At 43.9% G+C, this 22,251-nt stretch overlaps 4 protein-coding genes across 16 annotated transcripts in view; 1 reads left to right on the top strand and 3 right to left on the bottom strand.

Annotated features, from left to right (window-relative positions):
• LOC6524383 (protein kinase shaggy) overlaps positions 1–15,182 on the top strand; it is a 46,192-nt gene extending 31,010 nt beyond the window's left edge. For 7 of the 13 annotated variants that reach the window (XM_039377665.2, XM_039377663.2, XM_039377664.2 and 4 more), the window contains 9 exons: positions 4,823–5,013; positions 5,078–5,161; positions 5,577–5,630; positions 6,122–6,232; positions 6,305–6,542; positions 6,616–6,809; positions 7,921–8,110; positions 8,178–8,624; positions 12,565–15,182. In XM_039377665.2, the coding sequence (XP_039233599.1) occupies positions 4,823–5,013; positions 5,078–5,161; positions 5,577–5,630; positions 6,122–6,232; positions 6,305–6,542; positions 6,616–6,809; positions 7,921–8,110; positions 8,178–8,624; positions 12,565–12,776 (1,721 nt within the window). In that variant the 3' untranslated portion in view covers positions 12,777–15,182. Of the gene's footprint in view, positions 1–4,822; positions 5,014–5,077; positions 5,162–5,576; positions 5,631–6,121; positions 6,233–6,304; positions 6,543–6,615; positions 6,810–7,920; positions 8,111–8,177; positions 8,625–8,891; positions 9,423–9,837; positions 10,299–12,564 lie in introns of those variants that run through there. The other 6 variants (XM_039377668.2, XM_039377670.2, XM_039377658.2 and 3 more) reach the window with 4 other exon arrangements.
• Positions 40–4,907, bottom strand: LOC120322405. The gene is made up of 3 exons (XM_039377671.2): positions 4,825–4,907; positions 4,552–4,672; positions 40–3,723 (listed from the first exon to the last, which is right to left on the bottom strand). Exons 2-3 carry the CDS (start codon positions 4,612–4,614, stop codon positions 3,037–3,039), a joined length of 750 nt encoding a protein of 249 aa, XP_039233605.1. The 5' UTR covers positions 4,615–4,672; positions 4,825–4,907; the 3' UTR covers positions 40–3,036.
• Positions 15,183–18,537: 3,355 nt separating the features above from the next.
• LOC6524382 lies at positions 18,538–20,652 on the bottom strand. The gene is made up of 3 exons (XM_002100204.3): positions 20,560–20,652; positions 19,896–20,502; positions 18,538–19,744 (listed from the first exon to the last, which is right to left on the bottom strand). The coding sequence occupies exons 2-3, from the start codon at positions 20,458–20,460 to the stop codon at positions 18,915–18,917; spliced, it is 1,395 nt and encodes a 464-aa protein (XP_002100240.2). The 5' UTR covers positions 20,461–20,502; positions 20,560–20,652; the 3' UTR covers positions 18,538–18,914.
• LOC6524381 lies at positions 20,549–21,571 on the bottom strand. Its single transcript, XM_002100203.4, has one exon. The coding sequence runs from the start codon at positions 21,422–21,424 to the stop codon at positions 20,681–20,683; it is 744 nt and encodes a 247-aa protein (XP_002100239.1). The 5' UTR covers positions 21,425–21,571; the 3' UTR covers positions 20,549–20,680.
• Positions 21,572–22,251: the final 680 nt, after the last annotated feature.

The raw sequence follows: 22,251 nt of genomic DNA, 5'->3' as shown, positions 1-22,251 counted from the left end.
TAATGATGCAGATGCAGATGCAGGTGACAGTGGCTGGGGTGGATTCATTTCTATAAGGTTGCCAAATGCCGCAGATTGTGGGGCATCTCGTGATCTCCGCCCGCGTGGTGTCGTCATCTGGCCATCCCTCTTGCTCCGCCACGCTTATCGATCTTCTATCGATCTGCCCTTTCGTTTGCCCAAAAACCGTGATCGATAGATTGCTTTCGCAGCCAATAAAATAAAATCAATTCAATTTAATTAAATGAAGTCTATATGCAAACTAGTCTTTAGTAGTATACACTGCTGCATATGCATTAGCGCCCCAAAAAAAATGGCATCGATAGAGTAGAGTATATTTTTTAATTGTCAGCAACGGCAAAGGCAAGGTGAAGATTGCGAGTCCCATATATAAAAACAAAACTACTCTAAACTATAAAAAAATAAGCTGCTCACTGGGCTATATACGTATACCCTTCAGACGTTCCAGTCTGCGTTGGTTTTATTATGCCCTAAATGGAGTGGGGAAATCCAAAGGATTATCGCTCTACATCATTTAAGTATCACTTTTTGGGTTTTTCCAATGGTTTCCTTGAATTCAAATTTTGGGGCGTGGTTCAGCGGAACCTGAAGTTGAATTCGTTTTTGGCAACAAATCGTCGTGTTCAACTGAGGCGATGACTCCACAAACAGATATCCAATGATGGGGGTGCAAAATGCCTGTTTTCCATTTATTGCTCCATCCGTCTGCGTTCGTCTTCGCCCCACTTGCTGTCCCTCTGACCCTCTACCCCTCTGCTTGCCCCCTCTTCACGTGGCACTGCGTCATGGCATTTTGCATGCCACCTCGCCGCCCACGCCCCCTTTTCTTTTTTTTGCGGCTGAGTGGTGCCAAATGCTTGTATATCGATTAGTTGCCGTCGTCGGTCGGTGGCGGCACAACAAATTGCCTTGCCACTCGGACAGCTCCAAGTGTTCCACCAGCTGCAGCTCCCACCCCTTTGCTTCACATTTCCACCATGTCGATAAAGTTTTTCAATGTTTGGCTAGGCGGAGGTGTGTGTGTTTGTGTTTTGCCTATTGATAATTTGATTGATTTGGTCGCGCAGGTCGCAGTCCTGCGGAAACTCAATTGATTAATGTGAGAATGGCGGCGGAGGAACTGAACAGAAATGATTTACAATTGATGAATCGATCAAATCGATAAGTACACATGATGGTACACACACTGGGAATGTCGGAAAAGTTCCAAAATAAAATAAATTGATTTCTTTGTGGATCCTTTTGATACTTTCGAAAGTGTGATATTATCAAATATTCATTATCAATTGCCAAATTGCAAGTCTAGACTAGTGCGGCATTACTAAAGCTTTCTAACTTTGAGCACTTGCTAACATCTAAACATTTGAACATTTCGCATTTGATCTTATCTCTCCTCTGTGGCAGATGCAGATGCAATGAGAAACAATGTCAATGCTATTGGGGCTTTAATTTTCGTCGCATTTGTGCTTCTAATTGATTCATTAAAATGAAATAAATTTGATTTGCACTTGCACTTGCATTTGCATGTGCTGCGTGTATCCTTTGATTGGTCTTCTCCGTCGTCTATTCTATTCGAATTCTTCTGGCGAATCTTCGTTCTTCGTTCACCGCTCCTCCTCATTCTTCTCCGTCGCATTGAACTGTCAGTTGTCTGTCGTCCGAAAGGGGGGCGGGGGCCATAAGGGGGCGTGGCTGTCGCATGCTTGACCACGCTTGGTTGCCACTGTCTTTCTTCTGTCCGACTGTCTTCTGTCGTTCTGTCCTCTGTCTTTAGTCTTCAGTCTGCTGGGTCTTCTGGGGGTCTGCAGTGCACTTTCTTCACTTCTTTGGCCTTATCGCAATTTTGCCTCAATTAAAATTGTGCCCAAACCGCAGCAAATGGTACGCGATAATTATGGGGATGATGATTAGTAGGCTTTAATGATTTCAAGCGCGTTTTAAACGATCGAAGAATTGGTGGACAGTGGACCGCATTCGTGTGGATCGCATGTGGAACCAAACCGACCGATAATCGCCCTTCGTGTGCCATTCGCGACTTGCAATCTCTTCTGTTTCTCGGCTACTCTGCATCTCTGGGTCTCTCAGCTGTCACGATCATCGTGTTGTCCTCTGCCTGCTTCCATTTCTTGTCGCCAATTGTGCAGCGGTTGCTCAAGCGATCGGATCGTTGGATCGTCGAAAGCGGAACGGATCGGATCGGAAAAGCACTCCTCTTTCTACTTCTCCTTTTCCTTTTCCTCAAAAAAAAACCAAGAAAAAAAACATCCGAAAATTCGAAGATCGTACTATTTCGGTTCGCAATCTTATTTTTTACTGTGATATGCGACTTTGTTGTCGTTGTTCGTTCGGTGGTGCCGCGTGTTTGCATTTTTGCTATTTGAAGATCGATCGATCGATCGATTGATCTGCACACAAAGCGAACGAAACGTCAAGTGACCGAAAATAAAACTAGGCCAAAGCCTGCCCCACACCGCCGTACACAGAGAAAAATTGCATTTGTCAGTTTGTATGGAGTGCAGCACATTCAAAAGCCTATTTTTGTCCATTCGAAACTGGACCATTGGAAACGTTAAATGATTATCCATTTCAAAATCACAATCACTTGGTTAAGATACATTTTGTATCTGCATAAGAAAATGCTCTCAGGAGTGAACTTGCGTAATAAGTAGGATTTCAAGCAATTGTTTGCGTATATACACTTCGTATATTCTCCAAGAAATGTTACCTACACTTTAATCAATCGGCCAGCTTCTAGAACTTTGTGGTTTAAAATAAGTTTAAAACTTGGCTATAACTTGTTCAAATTAGTACTTTGTCCCAAAATGAGTTTCGAAAATAGGCCTGAAATAATAATTTAGTTGCCAGATTCGCGCAAGCTCTGATTTTATATATATACATACGTGAATATTTTTTTTTTGCGTGTAAGGCATCACTAGAGCGCTATACCCACACTACCACCACCACTGACACGGTGGTTTAGTGCTTTAGTGGTTCAGTGGTCCGTAGTTCAGTGGTTCAGTAAACCAGCGGTGCCCAGTACTCCAGGCTCAAGGTGGATAAGTCACAGGTGGTGCCCGTGGCGGTGCCGCGTGGTGTCCGCAAGGTGGTGCGAGTGGTGCGCAAGAAGAAGCTGCCACCCAGCAGTGGGTCCGTGAACGAAGCCAGCGAATCGGATGGAGCTGGCTCTGGCACCACCACCTCCGGCAGGCAGAACTCCATTGACGCCACCAAACCGCCCGCCAAGGTCATCAAGAATAAACGGGGCTCCTTTGGCGGTGGCGGTGGTGGTGCTGCGCCACCCATCCCGTTGGCGACCAAAAAAAAGAACAAACGTCGATCCTCCAGCGAGGAGGAGGAGGAGGAGAGCACCTGCAACGAAAGCCCCACCGAATCCGAGCCGGAATCCGGTTCGGGCAGCTCCTCCAGTGCTGGCAGCGAATCAGAGTCGGACAGTGAGACCAGCAGCAGCAGCACCTCCACCTCCGAGTCCTCCCATGCGGGTCGCAAGTCGAAGGCCAATGGCAAACACAAACCGCTCTCGGCAGCGGCCAAGGCGGCCCAGTCCGCCTGCTCGTCGTCCTTGGTGGTGGCCGCCGCTCTGAAGAAGAGCAAACCACCGAACCGGAGCGGCAGTGGGACCAGCATCGCCAGTGCCGGCGGCGGCGGCGGAGGAGGAGCAGGAAAGCAGTACAAGGACCCAAGTACAGAGATAGCACCTAGACGAACAGCACCCTAGTATTCCCAGATCCCCAAATGTGATCCACACGCACAGAGATAAAAGAAAAGATGTTGTATTAACTAACATACCCGACAGAAAGCAAGGAGCGGAATGTAGTTAGGCAGATAGAACGATAGTATTTAGAAGCCCACAAGTACAAACCCATTAAGTTGTGTGACCACCAAAATCGAGAGTGATTCGAGGGGCATTAGCAGCTGCCCCATCATCATCATCATGAACATGGCATCGGTATCTTTGGCGCCAATGCCAAAATTAATTAGCAACGAAAATGCAAAGGGTTCGCTTGGATATTGCAGGGAAAAATCAGACTCAGCATAATAATAATAATAATAATAATAATAATAATAATAATAATAATAATAATAATAATGGTTCTTAGCACTTCTTTTAGTTGCTATCTAGTATGCTAAATGTTTTTAGTAGAGATGCAGGGGTGACATTATTTTAATCTTCATATTCATTAACTTTCAATTCTGAAAAAACCTTAATTTGCAACTCGTACAGCGGACTGCACTGTGCACATCTTTTTATCTCTGTTTCTTGTACTTCCAAATCCAACTGTCTGACCTGCCCCATCAACACTTTTCCACAAACTCTTCTGTCTGTGCCTCCAAGTCGTATTTGTTTAGTTGAGCTCCACCTTCACCTTCTCCCGAGAGATGACTCTTTCCTTCCAACCCCTCGCTGTTCCGCTGTTTGCGTTTCGAGATGATCCCTGATCAGAGATAATGAGTGATCGATCCGATATGCTGACAATATCTTGTGTGTTTCGTGTCCGATTTGTGTGCAGGCATGAAACAACTGATCGGCAAGCTGAACGACCTGTGGCCCGAGCACAGTGTTGCACTGTCCATTCCAAAGGAGGTCGATAGGAGCAAGGAGAAGCTGGAGGGCGCCTGGGAGACGACAGGTGTATAAACCATCTATATTTACTTCAAATATATATAAATATTCTGTGTGTGTGTGTGCTTAGAATGAGTTGGGTTGTTTACGATGAGGGAAGCTGCCCCGTACCCAAATACATTCGAACTAACATTTCATTTGCTTGTGCCCCCGAAACAGGTCGCGATGGTTCTAAAATCACAACAGTTGTTGCAACACCCGGCCAAGGCACCGATCGCGTACAAGAGGTCTCCTATACAGACACAAAGGTCATCGGCAATGGCAGCTTCGGCGTCGTGTTCCAGGCAAAGCTTTGCGATACCGGCGAACTGGTGGCAATCAAAAAAGTTTTACAAGACAGACGATTTAAGGTGAGTGCTTCGATCTATCTATCTATTGATCCAGGACTAACAATGCCATTTCTACATTCCACAGAATCGCGAATTGCAAATTATGCGCAAATTGGAGCATTGTAATATTGTGAAGCTTTTGTACTTTTTCTATTCGAGTGGTGAAAAGGTAAGAACCACTGATCACTGATCAAGTAGCAACCCGTTTTTGTGGGGGAGTTGGACTGCTGAAGTTGCCCAGCATTGGTAATTACTTAGTACGTCTGCAGTTGCAAATCCAGCAAATCCATTCCAACCAAGAGGAATTCAGATGCAAGTGTGTATACAACTGACGCCTGCGTTTAGCTTTGTTTTGGAGCTAATTTCTTGATGGTTAAACCGTACTAAGTATTTATTTTCAGCTGATCTGAGCTTTCGCTTAGCATTTCTATCGTCAGCCTTATGAGTTGAGCAATTACCGAATTGAAACGAATCTCTTTCACTTGCATATCGAAACTGATACTGATACTGAACCCGAAACCGAATCCAAATCCGATATCGAAACTGAATCTGAATCCGAATCTGAAATCGAAATCGGTCACTAGCTGGCCGAGTTCCCCATCGATTTGGGCATATTCGCGAGTGTGCTGAAGCCGCAGGTATCCCAGATCTCAAAGTTCTACGTTCTCAAAGTTCTCAGTTCTCCAGCTCAGCTCAGATCATTCAGCGACTTGCTCTCACTCGATTCTCGATCTTTTTCTATCTCTCATAAACAACGAATTCGTTAACAATCCTTGCTATGTATTAGAGAAACGTATTAAAGTACAATAAAACGTACAGAAGATCACACCGCATGGTATAACCTCCTCAGTGAATCAAATCCTGCCGCTATGCTAGTTTGCTAGATTCAGAGTTAAATGTCGCCAATACGACGACCGTACAACCCCGATCAAATAAAAAACCAAAACGCATGTCGACAGCTCGCAACTGCATCGGTCAGCTCTCCTCAAAACCCAGACTTCCATACGCATCCACACATGGTTCATATACGCCTGAACCCGAACCCGAACCCGAACCCGAACCCGAACCTAAACTTTAACTGCTCCGATATCGTTAACTAATCGTTATGTTCTCCCCCTCCAATTCGCAGCGTGATGAAGTATTTTTGAATTTAGTCCTCGAATATATACCAGAAACCGTATACAAAGTGGCTCGCCAATATGCCAAAACCAAGCAAACGATACCAATCAACTTTATTCGGGTGAGTCTGCTACTACTTTCATGCCTGTGAATTAAGTACTAACTCTATTGTCTTACTGCTCTTTTTTGATAGCTCTACATGTATCAACTGTTCAGAAGTTTGGCCTACATCCACTCGCTGGGCATTTGCCATCGTGATATCAAGCCGCAGAATCTTCTGCTCGATCCGGAGACGGCTGTGCTGAAGCTCTGTGACTTTGGCAGCGCCAAACAGCTGCTGCACGGCGAGCCGAATGTGTCGTATATCTGCTCCCGGTATTACCGCGCCCCCGAGCTCATCTTTGGCGCCATCAATTATACAACAAAGATCGGTGAGTAACACCACTACACTTCAATCGCATTTAGTGTATTACATGTAATCAAATCGCTGCTGCGCCTTTTCAGATGTGTGGAGTGCCGGTTGCGTTTTGGCCGAGCTACTGCTGGGCCAGCCCATCTTCCCTGGCGATTCCGGTGTGGATCAGCTCGTCGAGGTCATCAAGGTCCTGGGCACACCGACAAGAGAACAGATACGCGAGATGAATCCAAACTACACGGAATTCAAGTTCCCCCAGATTAAGAGTCATCCATGGCAGAAAGTAAGTGTCTAAGTGGGCCAAGTTACCAGGAATTGCATTTGCTCGATTATGATTTCCGATTTCCCCCACGCGCTTTTCACTCTTGTGACCCACTGCCCTCTTCTGCACTCTTCTCGTGGGAAAACTCCCCTAGAAAACGTGCTCTAGAACCCAAAACTCATTGTTACTTTGCCACAAGTGTTTCTAACCGAAAATTGTGTGTACATATACAAACTCGTTGCAGTCACTACTCGAACGCACCCAATTTCCAAACGCCCTAAACCAGAAACAACGATTGAGAGTAAGCCAAGAAACGCATCAAACAAAAAGTGTTAAGCAAAATGACCCACAACCAAATTAAATAAGCACAATGCAATGCCACTTGCAGTCACATTTGCTCTACAAATCATGCAGGGGATTAAATGGTTAATGGTTGAATGCATTGAAATCGAAATCGATGCCATGTCATGACTACTGCCCATTCTTGCTATACTCGTTCACCCAACTGATAAACCTGGTTTATCCAAAAGCTTTCTGGGTTTTCTCAGCTATTAACTGCAGAGCTATCAGATACAGCCGCCTCAATCAATACGCATTTCATGCTCCACTACGCAGGGATGATGGGTATGGGATGATCGCTTGGGATGCACTTCCATTGGCTTTAAGATTCATGCTCAGCTTTTCGCCAGCTCTCCTCGCAGCTGTACAAAGCTGTACAAAGAAGTTATACATTGGTTTAATTGATTGATTTATTGGATTTGATTTGGAGTTGCATTTAATTGATTGTTTTTGGTTTCTTGCCCTGCCTACTGCCGACGTTTGTTTTTGAACCGTAAAAAGAATGAAGAATGATCGGTTTGGTTTCGCTTTTCATATGATTTGAAATGCGAAAGAGAACGATCAAATCTGTAAATACGAACGCTTCCTCTGTGTTCTCGTTTGTGTCCTGCCCAATTCTCCGATGATTGCCTCACCGCCCGTCCCTGTTGCCCAATTGCCCTGTTGCCCTTTTGACCTATTGACCAATTGTGTCCCGCCTAGTTGTTAAGTCCCGCAAGAAAGTCCGTGACCATCTTTGCATGGTGGCGATGAAAACATTATCTAACCTAATGTCAACTTCTCCCACTCGCAGGTTTTCCGTATACGCACTCCTACAGAAGCTATCAACTTGGTGTCCCTGCTGCTCGAGTACACGCCCAGTGCCCGGATTACACCGCTCAAGGCCTGTGCACATCCGTTCTTTGATGAGCTGCGCATGGAGGGCAACCACACCTTGCCCAACGGCCGCGAGATGCCGCCGCTATTCAACTTCACAGAGCATGGTAAGTGATTGCGCAGCCAGGATGCAGCCAGATTCATTTCAACACTAATGTTCCCTTCCACCCACAGAGCTCTCCATACAGCCCAGCCTAGTGCCGCAGTTGTTGCCCAAGCATCTGCAGAACGCATCCGGACCTGGCGCCAATCGATCCTCGGCCGGCGGAGCAGCCTCTGCTGCGGCCAGCGGCTCCACCAGCGTCTCGTCAACGGGCAGTGGCGCCTCGGCGGAAGGCTCCGCCCAGCCACAACAGTCGCAAGGCACAGCAGCCGCTGCGGGCTCCGGATCGGGCGGAGCAACAGCAGGCACCGGCGGAGCGAGTGCCGGCGGAGTGCCCGGTTCTGGCAACAACAGCAGCAGCGGCGGAGTATCCGGAGCGCCGACCGCCGTCACTGCCGGCGCCAATGCCGCCGTCGCTGGCGGTGCTGGTGGTGGTGGTGGAGCTGGCGCGGCGACCGCAGCTGCCACAGCAGCTGGCGCTATAGGCGCGACTAATGCCGGCGGCGCCAATGTAACAGGTGAGTAAGCGGTGGGCCATGCAGCTTCTCCCGCCTCCTGCTCCTTGTCACCTCCCACTCATCCACCTCCTTTCATCAATCCCACATCGTCATAGCATCAGTATCGTATCGTATTCAGCTTCCTATTTTCCGAACCAAGGCCATTTAAAATCCAGTTTCCGTATTTGCAATGAGTTTGCAGCACTCTTAACTACAATACGATACTTTGATCTTGGCCATCTGCCTGCTGTACACAATCCCATACTACATCCCTCGCCCGATCCCTAGCTGGTGTCCATCTCATGCTGAGGCCGCAACGCAAACGGCCGTTGTCAGGGAAGCCCTTCCTGCGCAATCCGGCCAACATCTGAGCTGAGATTCTGAGCAGCCAACTTCGCACTGAAATACCCCAACACCGTTCCTTGATCCATCCATTCATCCATCCATCCATCCATCAAGCACCTCCCAGAACCTAAGCAAACCGAGGGAAAGATACGAATAGATGCAGTGACCAGTAGACCTGTAAAAGAATGCGTGTGATTCGAGGATGAAGAGTGGAAATCAAGAATCAAGGATTGAAACAAGAATCAAGAATTGAAACAAGAATCCAGAAACAATTAAATTATAACAAACAATTATCAAGAATCAAGAATTGAAAGCAGAATTATGAATCAAGAAAAATAACTGAAGGCTTTTAGAAACCAATCATCCCGCAGACTTGAGAAAAAAAGACGTTCTCAAAAACAAATTCCTGTTGTAGTTATCTTTTATCTTTTCAGTTAAATATAAATTAGTTATTGCCAAGTTACAACCACCAAATAGTCACTCAAATGAAAGTTTCAATGGGGTTTTGTGAATGGTTTCAAGTTTAAAAACCACAAATTTGATATCTTTAAAGTAGGCAATTTGGGGTCCCAGTAAAAATATCTTTCTCAGGTTTGCATATCATCCATGCCCGAAAAATCCTTTCCTTTCCTGCAACTGATATTACACTCGCCCAATTTCGAATAAATCGGGATATAATGATCGTGCTATATCTATCGCTATGAAACACTCGATAGAACATTGGATTTCATTCGATTCCATTCGTTTTCATTTGATTTCATTCGTTTTCATTCGTTTTCGTTTTTATTTCATTAAGCCATGTTGGTTTTAGTTTTGATTTTGGTGTCATTAGACGGCTAAAGAGTTTTGATTTTAATTTGGTTTTTGTTTCCTTTTGTTTTATTTACAGATTCATAGGGGCAATAGTAACATACATACACACACTTATATATATATCAAGCATATATATAGTAATAATTATATATAACACCTACACCCACAACAACACCAACAAAAACACCAACAAAAACAACAACAACAAGAACAGCAATTATATATAATAACTATAAACAAGAGCGGCGAAAGCAAATCCAGCAGCAGCAGCAGCAAGCATAGAAACCACCACGGCAACCTATATACACAAGAATTAAACTAAATTAATTAATGCAATTGATGAAAAGAGCAGCAGCAGCAACAGCAGCAAGTACATGCAAAGCTGCAAAACGAGAAAAACGAAAGGCAGAAAATATAACGCAAGAAACATTTTACCTAGGTAAAACACTAAATTTATTTTAAATCTAAAATAAACTAATAAGCATAATAATATAATACATGATAATGGTAAATAAACACACAATAATTATAATAGTAGAGCGAGCGCTGATCGATTGTCATTTTATCGCTGCCGCGCGTGGCGATATATCTTTTAATTAATACTTTAAGTGTCCCCCTTCCTCCCTTACCATCCCCTACCCCCTCCTCTCCACCGCCCTCCCTCCCTCCCGCTCTTCGTTAATTATTGTAATCCCCCCCACTCCACCGCCCGTTTATTATTTGACGCCTGAAGATGAACCATGTATATGTATATTGAACAGAGTCACTGCATATTTTTTTTACACCACCTTGATTTATAGTACGTTTAACTTATGATAACTGATAATAATCCAATGGAGGACGAGTTTTGTGTTGCTAGTGCTAAGAACTAGTTGCTAACTAAGAACTAACTAAGAGCTAACTGCCAGCGAAGTCGCACATTTCGCTGCGTTGAGTTTGCGTAGGTTAACCAAGGCATGGTCTTGCAACGTGCAACATGCAACACACTCACACACTCACATACACACAAACGACCTTAAAGAGAGAGAAGAAAGCAGAAGAAAGCTGAAGGAAAGCAGAAGAGGAGGCGAAGTTGAAGTTAAGTGGAAAAGAAAGAGAATGAGAATAAGAAACAAAGCAAAGCCCCGAGCATAATGTTAATGTTATGTTAAAAACCTTAATTTAATGGAAATTATTAACGCAAAAGTGTAGAGAAGAGAACGAAAGAGAAAATAAGAAAACCAGAAAACAAGAAAAGCAAAAAAACAAAGCAAAATGCAAAAAGCGAAACTGTTTAAACTATACCTATATAATATATAATCATTATGAATATAAACTATATTTTTTTTTCAAACACGCATTATGTATACATACATACTGAATAAATAAATTATTTTTATTTTTATTAAATAACACTATCATTATTGCGTAACAAATGAAAACCGATCGACAAGCAGCGACAGCTGAAGAAAGCTGAGGAAAGCAGAAGAAAGCAGAGAGAGCGTGCAGTTAAGAACCCCTAATCGTATATATTTTTTTCGCACTAAAATATATATGTACAGATATCATTATTTAGCCAGTAGATGAGTTATTGACCAGATACAAGATACCAATTACCAGATACGGACACACAGATCGGAAAAGAGCTGGCGCCTGAGAACCGAACCGACGGCTTAGTTGCAATATGTAGATAAGGTCCAATTACCGGGTTGGGTTGGTCGCCCGCCATCGCGGAGCTCCATTATTATTGTTCGCATACATAGTCAGTGTCGCCCTGCCACGCCAACCCCACCCCCCTCCCACAATCCCCCGCACAGCACAGAGCTGCCACTGAATATTATTAACAATTTCTTGGTCCGAGTTGGCAGGCGGAAGAAGAAGGAGAACGAGAACGAAGCGAATTGCATAAGCGAAGTGAGGAGAAATGAGCAAAACACTTATATATTTATTTCTATAGCTTATTATAATCGACCTTAAACTAATTAATACGCTAATTATAAACGATTACATTTTCCTAGTAACTTAGGCACATGCGAGTTTAACAGAGCAAAACAACTGGAAAATCTTGAAAGTAATAAAACAAAAATTGAAAAATTAAAAACGTTAGCATATTTTTAGATTCACTAATTGCACAACAAAATAACACACACACACTATACACTATCGACACACGCGTATACAGACACGTGCATACACTGACAATTGTATATGTAATGCTGTAATAATCATGATAATATTTAGATTCGTTGATGATAATGAGCAAAGAATAAAGAAGCCGTAATGATAATGATAATGATAATGATAATGCTAATGCTAATGCTAATGATAATAAATGAATACAACAAAATCCAACAAATAAAAAGAGAAACAAATACAATATTTAAACAAAGTAAAACCTTTTGTTGTTGCCTTTCCTTTTACCACCATCATCATCATTAATCACCATCTACAGTATCATTTCGTTCAGTGTGTGAACCTTTTGTTTTTGCGCCGTCGTCTTCATCATTTTCCCTCTGGAGCTCCTCGAAGTAATTGGTCCTGGGATGCCTGGGATTATAACGAATATACCATATTCCATGTCACATGTTGGTTTAAGTGTAATTGTTTGACAAATCATTTCTTGTTGTTTTGAATATCATTTAAATATTATTTCTTACTTATACGATGGGTAGTGCATTGTAATGGCGCTTCGGGGAAGTCGCTTTAAACTGGCGTCCGTTTGGGCCTCCCAAGTGAATCATAAACAAACATAAAGCTAATGCATACGCACACATGGCAAACCACATTTGTACATCTTTTTCCTTCTTTGGATGACGTTTTGTAGGTTCGCAGTCGAACAGCGCCCTGAACAGCAGCGGCAGTGGCGGCAGCGGCAACGGCGAGGCAGCCGGCTCGGGCTCCGGATCCGGTTCGGGATCGGGATCAGGAGGCGGGAATGGCGGTAATGGCGGCGATAACGACGCTGGCGACAGTGGAGCAGCCGCATCTGGAGCTGGAGGAGGAGCACCGGAAACCGAGGCAGCGGCGTCGGGTTAGCGTGCGCAAGATGCCCTTTAATTGTAATGTTATTGGCAGGTTTTTCGCTCGGCCCTTGAGACGCAGTTAACCTATTTCGGCCAGGAGCGAGATGACAACACCACACAGACACACGCAGCTACACTTGAAAAAATAAATGAAAGCGATGTCGGATGTCCCAGCAGAAGCTATGAGAGTAAATGAAAATGAAAGACACAGGAATTCACTTCACAGAACGCCCAATACCCTAGGAACCACACAACAATAACCCCATTCCCCTACACCTCACCCACACACATACACACTCACACACACACACACACATGTATGTATGTATATCTAGCTATATGCATTGGGCGCAAGCAAATATTTAGCATAAAATCGAAAGAAACCCAGAAGAAAACCAAAAACAAAAAATCCACTTTAAACTATGCATAAATAATTAAAATAATTATCTGTACTATTAAAAACAAAGAGAAATCCCGGATGGAATGTTGAGAAATAATCGGAAAACCCCCCTCGCCCGCGTCCCAACCTTCAATATAGTAAATAACAATTAACAAAAAAGCTCGCGGAACGTAATAAAACATAAGTGCAAAAAACAAAATAAAAAAAAAGTAAATACAAAATAACAAAAAGCAGAAGAAAATTGAATGAATACTTAGTGAAATAAATCAAAATTTTTGCCCATTTAACGTTTATATATATGCCGTTATACAAATATATAACGATCACAGCAGTTAGCAATCCATAGTAAAAGTAAAAAGTAAATAAAAGAGTAAACAATTAAAGGAGGCGGCAAAGTAAGAGGAACTAGCAAAAGGGAGGAGGATACAACATAAACTAAACTCGCGCAAGTGCATCTATATGAGTACGATATAGATATTATATAAACATAGATATATATACGAGATATTAACAAGAGTAGTAATCCTAGTAGCTACCCCGGCCACTCACCCCCTTGACCCCCCAACCCCTAATCCTAGAACCGAAAACTTCCCAAGTAAAAAAGAAAAAGAGAAAAAAAAGGAAAAGAAAAGAAAACACTCCACGAATAGCAACATTTTCCGTGGCCTGTTCTCAAGTAACGTATTGCAACTACGATTATCTATGGAGGCGATCGTCAAAATGCAATACACACTAAACATAACATAAACTATACACTATACATAAATACAAGAAATATAACAAATTGAGCAACAAGTAAGTGAATGTATGAATGAGTAAAACGCTTTTAGCGCGCGACGCCACCCATTAACTTAAATAAACAATGCAAATAATGAGGTAATGACGTTTTGACGTATTGACGTATCGAGGTAATGAGATAGTGGAGCCACAATCTTGATATATGATATATGTAAAAGTAATCGACAAAGGACATTTAGCTGCAATTGAAAATTTAAACTAATTTAATACAAATTAAAGTAAAATACAATGAAACCGATGATGTTTTTAGTACGTAAGGGCCTTAGATCAACCGGAAACTCACTCCTGCGTAACTATATAGTATTGGTTCCAATCTATTTATCCAATACCTATACCTATCCATATACCTATGACAGCCACCAGCCACCCAGTTTAACTGCTTAGATCTCGTTTCGGAAATTATGTCTGCGATTATGTCCCCCCGCACTTTACCTTGCCCCATTTCAAAAACAACTAAGTAAACAAAGCAAAAAAAAAGAAAAAAAAAACCAAAAAAGGAAAAAACCAAAAAAGGAAAAAAAACCAAAAGGCAAAAGAAAAACCAAGTCTATTTGTATGTATTTCCATAGAACTCCTTATATATTGTACGAGAACATATTTTTTTTTACTAACTAAATGATACATTTATACAATTAATGAACGTTGAGTTTTGTGGCATCAAAACTAATTAAATTAAACTATATACATATATGTACACACACACTCTCACACACACACACACACGCATTCAGACATACTCACACGCACATACGTCTTTAATTTCAAATAAATTAGAAAGAGAAAACCGAAGATTTTCCAACTAAAACCCAAACATTTTAGAAATAATCTAAGTAAACAGCAGACAAGTTATATAAATCTTTAAACACACCCACATACACACAACCACTGTTTATTTGTAATTAAATTAATTAAAAATGTCAACAGACGGAAAATGACAGATCAATATATATTCAAACATATATATGCATAGAAAAACCAACTTATATATGATGAACAACTTCAGCGTTTCGCTTTAATTATGAGGCAACAACCTCATGAGAAATCCAAACCAAATAAACTTAATTAACAAGTAAACCCAAAACTAAACTAAACAATAACAACAGGAAACCCCAAATTCAAAGCGGAAATGAAAATGAACATGATAATGAAAATGAAACACAAGACAAATGCGTAAAGAAAACATTAATTTAAAAACAATAAAAATTACAAACAAAAAATATACACAACTGCGTTTTTCTTCATTTCGTTGGTGGAAACATTTCGAATCGATTTTTTCTCCATACTCGGTTAAAAAAGAATGAAAAAACATACATAGATATAAAAAATAAAAAAATTTTTTGTTGTGTATTTTGGTAAAAAATAATCAGTATTTCTCCGATAGCATTAAAAATAATTGTCCAAAACTAGAATGTCATACCTCGTTGAATTCGTAACAAAATTCCTCATCGATCCATGTACATACATTGAAATGCTAATTTTTGGCCATTTTTCGCAAATTTTGATGATATGCAAAAATTTGAAAATTTGAAAATTTTTTATTTTTCCAAAATCAAAAAAATTGGGATGTGGATAGTTAGCCATGTTTATTAGCAACACAAAACAGTCTTCATTTTGGCCAAGTTATGGAAAGTAACCCATTCGAAAATATGCGATTTTCATTAATAAATCAAAATAATTAATATAAGAAAATAATTGTAAACCTCGTTGATATCCCAAAAAGTCCTGCAAATGAAATTGCGCAGAAAACATCAAACAGCTGGTTAGCGTTATTACGACTTGCTTAGAGATGGTCGCGTCTCTGCAAATCTTCCTCACGATCCAAACAAACTTAAGAAATCTCGTGCATATCGTAACAAAGACGTGACACGGCCACAAGAACAATGCGACCTCCTATCTCTAATTAGCGTTCTGTTGCACAATAACGGCTTTGCTCCTGAAAGCATGCAAGGGACGGCAATCATGGAAATATCAGTTAGTTGTCTCGTTCTATGATATTTGCTGGCACCTTCCGCCACCTGCTGAGATTTCTGTTCGCCTGGTGTGCGAAACGAAAAAGTGGCCGATTTAGCAGCGAAAATAATATCCGGGCGGCTGAAATTTTCAAGAAATCGAAGAGATTCCCGATTTTAAGTACTAGGCGAACAAAAATCCTAGTAGGTAGCCAACGATCCCTTTTTTTGTCTAAAATAGAGATGCCCGCGTGTAACAGATTTTTTGTCACGCTCCCAACAACCATATGGGATATTTTATTTATGTCGTGATTGTCGTGCAAATCTCGTGATAAACGAGTGAAGCACCAAGTGCACAATGTGACTGCGCATCTCTGATCTGAGTTCCGTTGCAAGTAACGGCATTTCTCTTTAGAGCCTGAAAGCATGCAAGGGATGGCAATCATGGAAATATTAGATAGTTGTCTCGTTCTATAATATTTGCTGGCACCTTCCGCCACCTGCTGAGATTTCTGTTTGCCTGGTGTGCGAAACGGAAAGGTGACCGATTTAGCAGCGAAAATAATATCCGGGCGGCTGAAATTTTCAAGAAATCGAAGAGATTCCCGATTTTAAGTACTAGGCGAACAAAAATCCTAGTAGGTAGCCAACGATCCCTTTTTTTGTCTAAAATAGAGATGCCCGCGTGTAACAGATTTTTTGTCACGCTCCCAACAACCATATGGGATATTTTATTTATGTCGTGATTGTCGTGCAAATCTCGTGATAAACGAGTGAAGCACCAAGTGCACAATGTGACTGCGCATCTCTGATCTGAGTTCCGTTGCAAGTAACGGCATTTCTCTTTAGAGCCTGAAAGCATGCAAGGGATGGCAATCATGGAAATATTAGATAGTTGTCTCGTTCTATAATATTTGCTGGCACCTTCCGCCACCTGCTGAGATTTCTGTTTGCCTGGTGTGCGAAACGGAAAGGTGACCGATTTAGCAGCGAAAATAATATCCGGGCGGCTGAAATTTTCAAGAAATCGAAGAGATTCCCGATTTTAAGTACTAGGCGAACAAAAATCCTAGTAGGTAGCCAACGATCCCTTTTTTTGTCTAAAATAGAGATGCCCGCGTGTAACAGATTTTTTGTCACGCTCCCAACAACCATATGGGATATTTTATTTATGTCGTGATTGTCGTGCAAATCTCGTGATAAACGAGTGAAGCACCAAGTGCACAATGTGACTGCGCATCTCTGATCTGAGTTCCGTTGCAAGTAACGGCATTTCTCTTTAGAGCCTGAAAGCATGCAAGGGATGGCAATCATGGAAATATTAGATAGTTGTCTCGTTCTATAATATTTGCTGGCACCTTCCGCCACCTGCTGAGATTTCTGTTTGCCTGGTGTGCGAAACGGAAAGGTGACCGATTTAGCAGCGAAAATAATATCCGGGCGGCTGAAATTTTCAAGAAATCGAAGAGATTCCCGATTTTAAGTACTAGGCGAACAAAAATCCTAGTAGGTAGCCAACGATCCCTTTTTTTGTCTAAAATAGAGATGCCCGCGTGTAACAGATTTTTTGTCACGCTCCCAACAACCATATGGGATATTTTATTTATGTCGTGATTGTCGTGCAAATCTCGTGATAAACGAGTGAAGCACCAAGTGCACAATGTGACTGCGCATCTCTGATCTGAGTTCCGTTGCAAGTAACGGCATTTCTCTTTAGAGCCTGAAAGCATGCAAGGGATGGCAATCATGGAAATATTAGATAGTTGTCTCGTTCTATAATATTTGCTGGCACCTTCCGCCACCTGCTGAGATTTCTGTTTGCCTGGTGTGCGAAACGGAAAGGTGACCGATTTAGCAGCGAAAATAATATCCGGGCGGCTGAAATTTTCAAGAAATCGAAGAGATTCCCGATTTTAAGTACTAGGCGAACAAAAATCCTAGTAGGTAGCCAACGATCCCTTTTTTTGTCTAAAATAGAGATGCCCGCGTGTAACAGATTTTTTGTCACGCTCCCAACAACTACATGGGATATTTTATTGTATATTTATTCGCGAAAAATGGCCAAAAATTAGCATTTCAATGTATGTAGATGGATCGATAGGGGGGAATTTTGTTACGAATTCAACGAGGTACGACATTCTAGATTTGGACAATTATTTTTAATGCTATCGAAGAAATACTGATTATTTTTTTTACCAAAATGCACAAAAATGAAAATTGCATATTTTCGAATGGGACTGTCCATAACTTGGCCAAAAAGGTGGCAGGGCCAAAATGAAGACTGTTTTGTGTTGCTAATTAACATGGCTAACTATCCACACCCCAATTTTTTTTATTTTGGGAAAATACAAAATTTTAAAATTTTTGCATTTTTGCATATCATCAATATTCGCGAAAAATGGCCAAAAATTAGCATTTCAATTTATGTACATGGATCGATGGGGAATTTCGTTACGAATTCAACGAGGTATGACATTCTAGTTTTTGACAATTATTTTTAATGCTATCGAAAATCACAGAAATGAAAATCTGATATTTTCAAACAGGGTTTTCTCCATAACTTGGCCAAAAATAGGTGGCACAACCAAAACGAAAACTGTTTTGTGCTGCCAATAAACATTTCTAACTATACACATCTCATTTTTATTGCTATCGTAAAAACACAAATTACTATATATATGGCTTATATCCTAAAGCAAAGATTTATTTTACCTTCTTGCTGATTTCGACCGATTCGAATTTTGATTACGAGTATATTAAGCTGTGACATTCTACATTTGAAAGGGTATTTCCAACGTTGTGTTAAATTTATGTTTATTTCGCGTACATCAATTATGATGATTTTAGGAAAACCAGAGAAACTATAATTAGTAATTTCGGCTCTTAAATTTGCACTATTAACTTTGTAATGTTTTGGTAGATTAAAAAAACAGCAATTTGGGGATAGTATACTATCGCCAGTATCCACTCTCTCGAAGATTGCATCTCCCGCAGCTGCCCAACTCTACGTCCTGCGGCGTTTGCCCAGGCTGAGATCGGTGGCCCCGCCTTCCGGCTTGAGGCGTCGCTTGCTGCTTCGCCCGCTGGCCGACTTGACACCGGATCCTGGGCCGCTGATCCGAGTCTGATCCGCCATGGCCAGCGGCGCAGTGGCCAGTTGCAGGGGTGGTCCGGCTAGCGGATGTCCCAGGGGCAGTGGTGACTCCAGGAGGAGCTCGTTTTTGACAATGGCTCCCGGGGCAATCATTAGCAGGTCGTTGCCCGTATTCCCGTTCCCGTGTCCGTGTCCGCTCCCAATTCCATTCCTGTGCACCTGGCCGTCGGTGCGTTCACACTTGATATGCCGCACAGATGGAACATCCTGGTGCTCCAGATGCTCCACGTCCGCCGCATGACCGTTGGCCATCCGATTGTCGTTGTTGTTCGGCTCCAGTAGAGCCCGGATTGGATGCGCGGGTGCCTGTCGCTGCTGCCACTCGAGGATTCCCGTCAGCAGCTTTATGTACTTGATAGCCGAGCGCAGGATCTCGTTCTTTGATAGCTTCTTGTCCGGCGGATGCGTGGGCACCAGCTTCCGCAGCTCCGCAAAGGCGCCGGACACGTTTTGCTGCCGCCAACGCTCCCTGGTGTTGGTGAACACCTTGCGAACGCCGCCAGTGGCTCCTCCGCCGCTGCCGCCGCCACTGGATGCATTGCCCCCGGAGCCATTGCCTCCGCCACCGCTACCGCTACCGCCACCGCCGCTCCCACCAACTGAGCTTCCCGAGCTGGCCGGCGCGGTGAGCAGTCCGTTGCGGGAGTGACTGCGCGGCGAACTAGACAGTGAGCGATTCCCTGCGGGCGGAACAAGTTGATTGAGATCGTGAGTTAGTTAAAAAATGAGTTTTCAAATGATAAACTTAATATATTTAAAATAACTGAAATGGAGTAATAAAGACGTCCGCAATATGCTGGAAGTTGTAAAGCTCTAAGGACTAATCCTCACCATCCGCCTGGTTGCCATTGAGAACGATGTAGTCGCGTAGATCCTCCTCGTCCTCCTCCGTGTCGTTGAGCGAGAAGTCGGAGAGCTCCGCGTCGCCGTCGCCGTCGCCGTCGGACACGGACTCAGTCTTGGGCTGCAAGTGGGGCGTGGCATGTCGCAGCAGGGCAGGCGGATGCCTGCCGGCGGCGGCAGTGTCCCGTATGCCTCCATTGTTGCCATTCAGGTGCCCAGAACGCGGTGACTCATTGGGCTGGCTGTGTCCGGAGGAACCGCTCGAGGCCGTGCTCCGTTCGTCCGCGTTGTCCGCTCCATTCGAGCTGCTCGGTAGCCAGGCCATCTCTCCGATTCGCCAGCGAAGTGGATATGGGATATGTGCGTTGTGCTGCGTTCGAAGCGCCGCAGCGAAGTGAGCAACCGACTGGGTAACTTGGCACTCTGTGTCTGGGAACCAACCCCCTTTTGGACGGAGGGCGGGGCCAACGCATCCAGCAGCATCGGGCAGCATCATCCACCCCCGGACGAGGCATACACACAAAATGGGCGTACTCGACCTTGCCTTGTACATATGTACAGAGCATTGGGTTGACTTTGATTAGATGTCAGCCAGCTTAAAGTGTAAAAGTATGAGCAAACTATAGGGTATTAGCAGCTGATTCAAACATACGAATAATACTTTAATTTGAAATTCATAATTTTCCTAGTATGGCCAAAACTTTTCGAATTTCAATCAAATAACTGTACACATCTTCGCATGCCATGTCAGCCAACATTCTCAGTTCTCAGTCTCACTTCTCAGTTCCTTCCGCCCATTTGGGCTTCTGATGCCCGATGGGCGGGTGGGGCACGCCCACACTTAGGCGATTCTTGAGCTGCTTGGCCGGCGGCTGCGGCGATCGCGCCACATCGCCCACCTGCTCGCGATCCTGTTCCTTGCGCTCACCCGGTCGCTCCGGCACGGGCAGCTCCATCGCCGACTGGCTGGAATCCCTGGCCCTGGACGGACCACTGGCAGTCGCACTTGGCGGTGCGAGGACGGGCATCAGACTCTGTCGCATGGAGGGCGTGGGATTGACGAAGATCATCTTGTCCAGGACCTCCTCGCAGATGCCGGCGTGACCCTCGCGCACCACCCGCGGACGGAAGATGTACGAGGTGGCGGACATGCGGGCGTCCGTGTACTGCACCTGCACCTCCACGGGAAAGTCGGTGCCCAGGACCTCGCCGATCTCGAACGGAGCGCTGTCCGCCACGTGCAGTCGCAGCGGCAGGCGCGGCGACATCTTGAACGTGACACGCCGCACAAAGCGCGACAGGTCGCCGCAATCGCGACCGGCGCGCAGATAGACGCCCCACGTGGGCTCCAGCATGTAGGGCATGTCCGGGTCGCACTGCTCCATCCGGCAGCCGATCACGATGTCCCGGCTGAGCACACAGCGGCCGGAGAGCGTGGCCGTGGGATTGCGATTGCAGCTCACTCGCTGGCAGTCGTCCACCACATTCTGCTGGCGCAGTAGGTTTGTGTAGCTCATCGCGTTTTGAATAACTGATACCAATTTGGGCTGTACGGATAATTTTCTACGACCAGATCGCTTAGAGCATTACGAAAACTTGAAGCGAACTAAAGTGTTTGGTGTGCGGCTTTCGAATCCAGGACGACAGCACAGACAACAGCCCACTAGATGTACTTTTTAGCTTTACTTTTCGCTCATAGCTCACATATGTTTTCTGCAGTGTTCCTTTTTTACACATTTTATCACACTGCTTACATACTTCTCACATTTTATTGCCAAGTGCAAATAACCGTGGAGTGTCTGCTACCTTGTTTTTTACCCCCTCGAAGATGTTCAACTCAACTTGGGATTAAGGGTCCTGCAAAGTTTCTCGAAAGGCGTTGAAATTTCAACGCCTCCTCGGACTTTTTTCACGCCTTAAACAGTGATTTTTCTAATTAATTAACCAGCCAAGAGTTTCCGGAGTTGGAAACACGTAGTGCGCAGGCGCCGGAGGGCGGAGTCAAGTCCAGGGAACTAGGGGTTGCTGCGGCCCGGGCATTTACTTGGCCGCGCGTTATCCGGGCACAGGGAAGTCGCCTAGTTGAACGGCAGCTGGAATCTTATGTGGACATTTCGAGGATGCTCGATGCTCGTGGACGAGTCAGTGTGATCTGTATGTTTTCCAAGTCCATGGGACACAAATGTGGTTAATTTCTGTGGTACTCCAGCTCATGGTGCAGCTCCTCCTATTTCGCGAGCCTTCTTCAACAGAGCCTGGCTGAGGTGCTAGTCATGCCACCTGACGTGGTCCATCCATCCTCTAATCGCAGTACATATTCATGAGCAGGTCCTCGTCCTCGTTC

This window comes from Drosophila yakuba, chromosome X, assembly GCF_016746365.2.
Source record: "Drosophila yakuba strain Tai18E2 chromosome X, Prin_Dyak_Tai18E2_2.1, whole genome shotgun sequence".
Lineage (NCBI taxonomy): Eukaryota > Metazoa > Arthropoda > Insecta > Diptera > Drosophilidae > Drosophila > Drosophila yakuba.
This window is presented reverse-complemented; position numbering and strand designations above follow the sequence as displayed.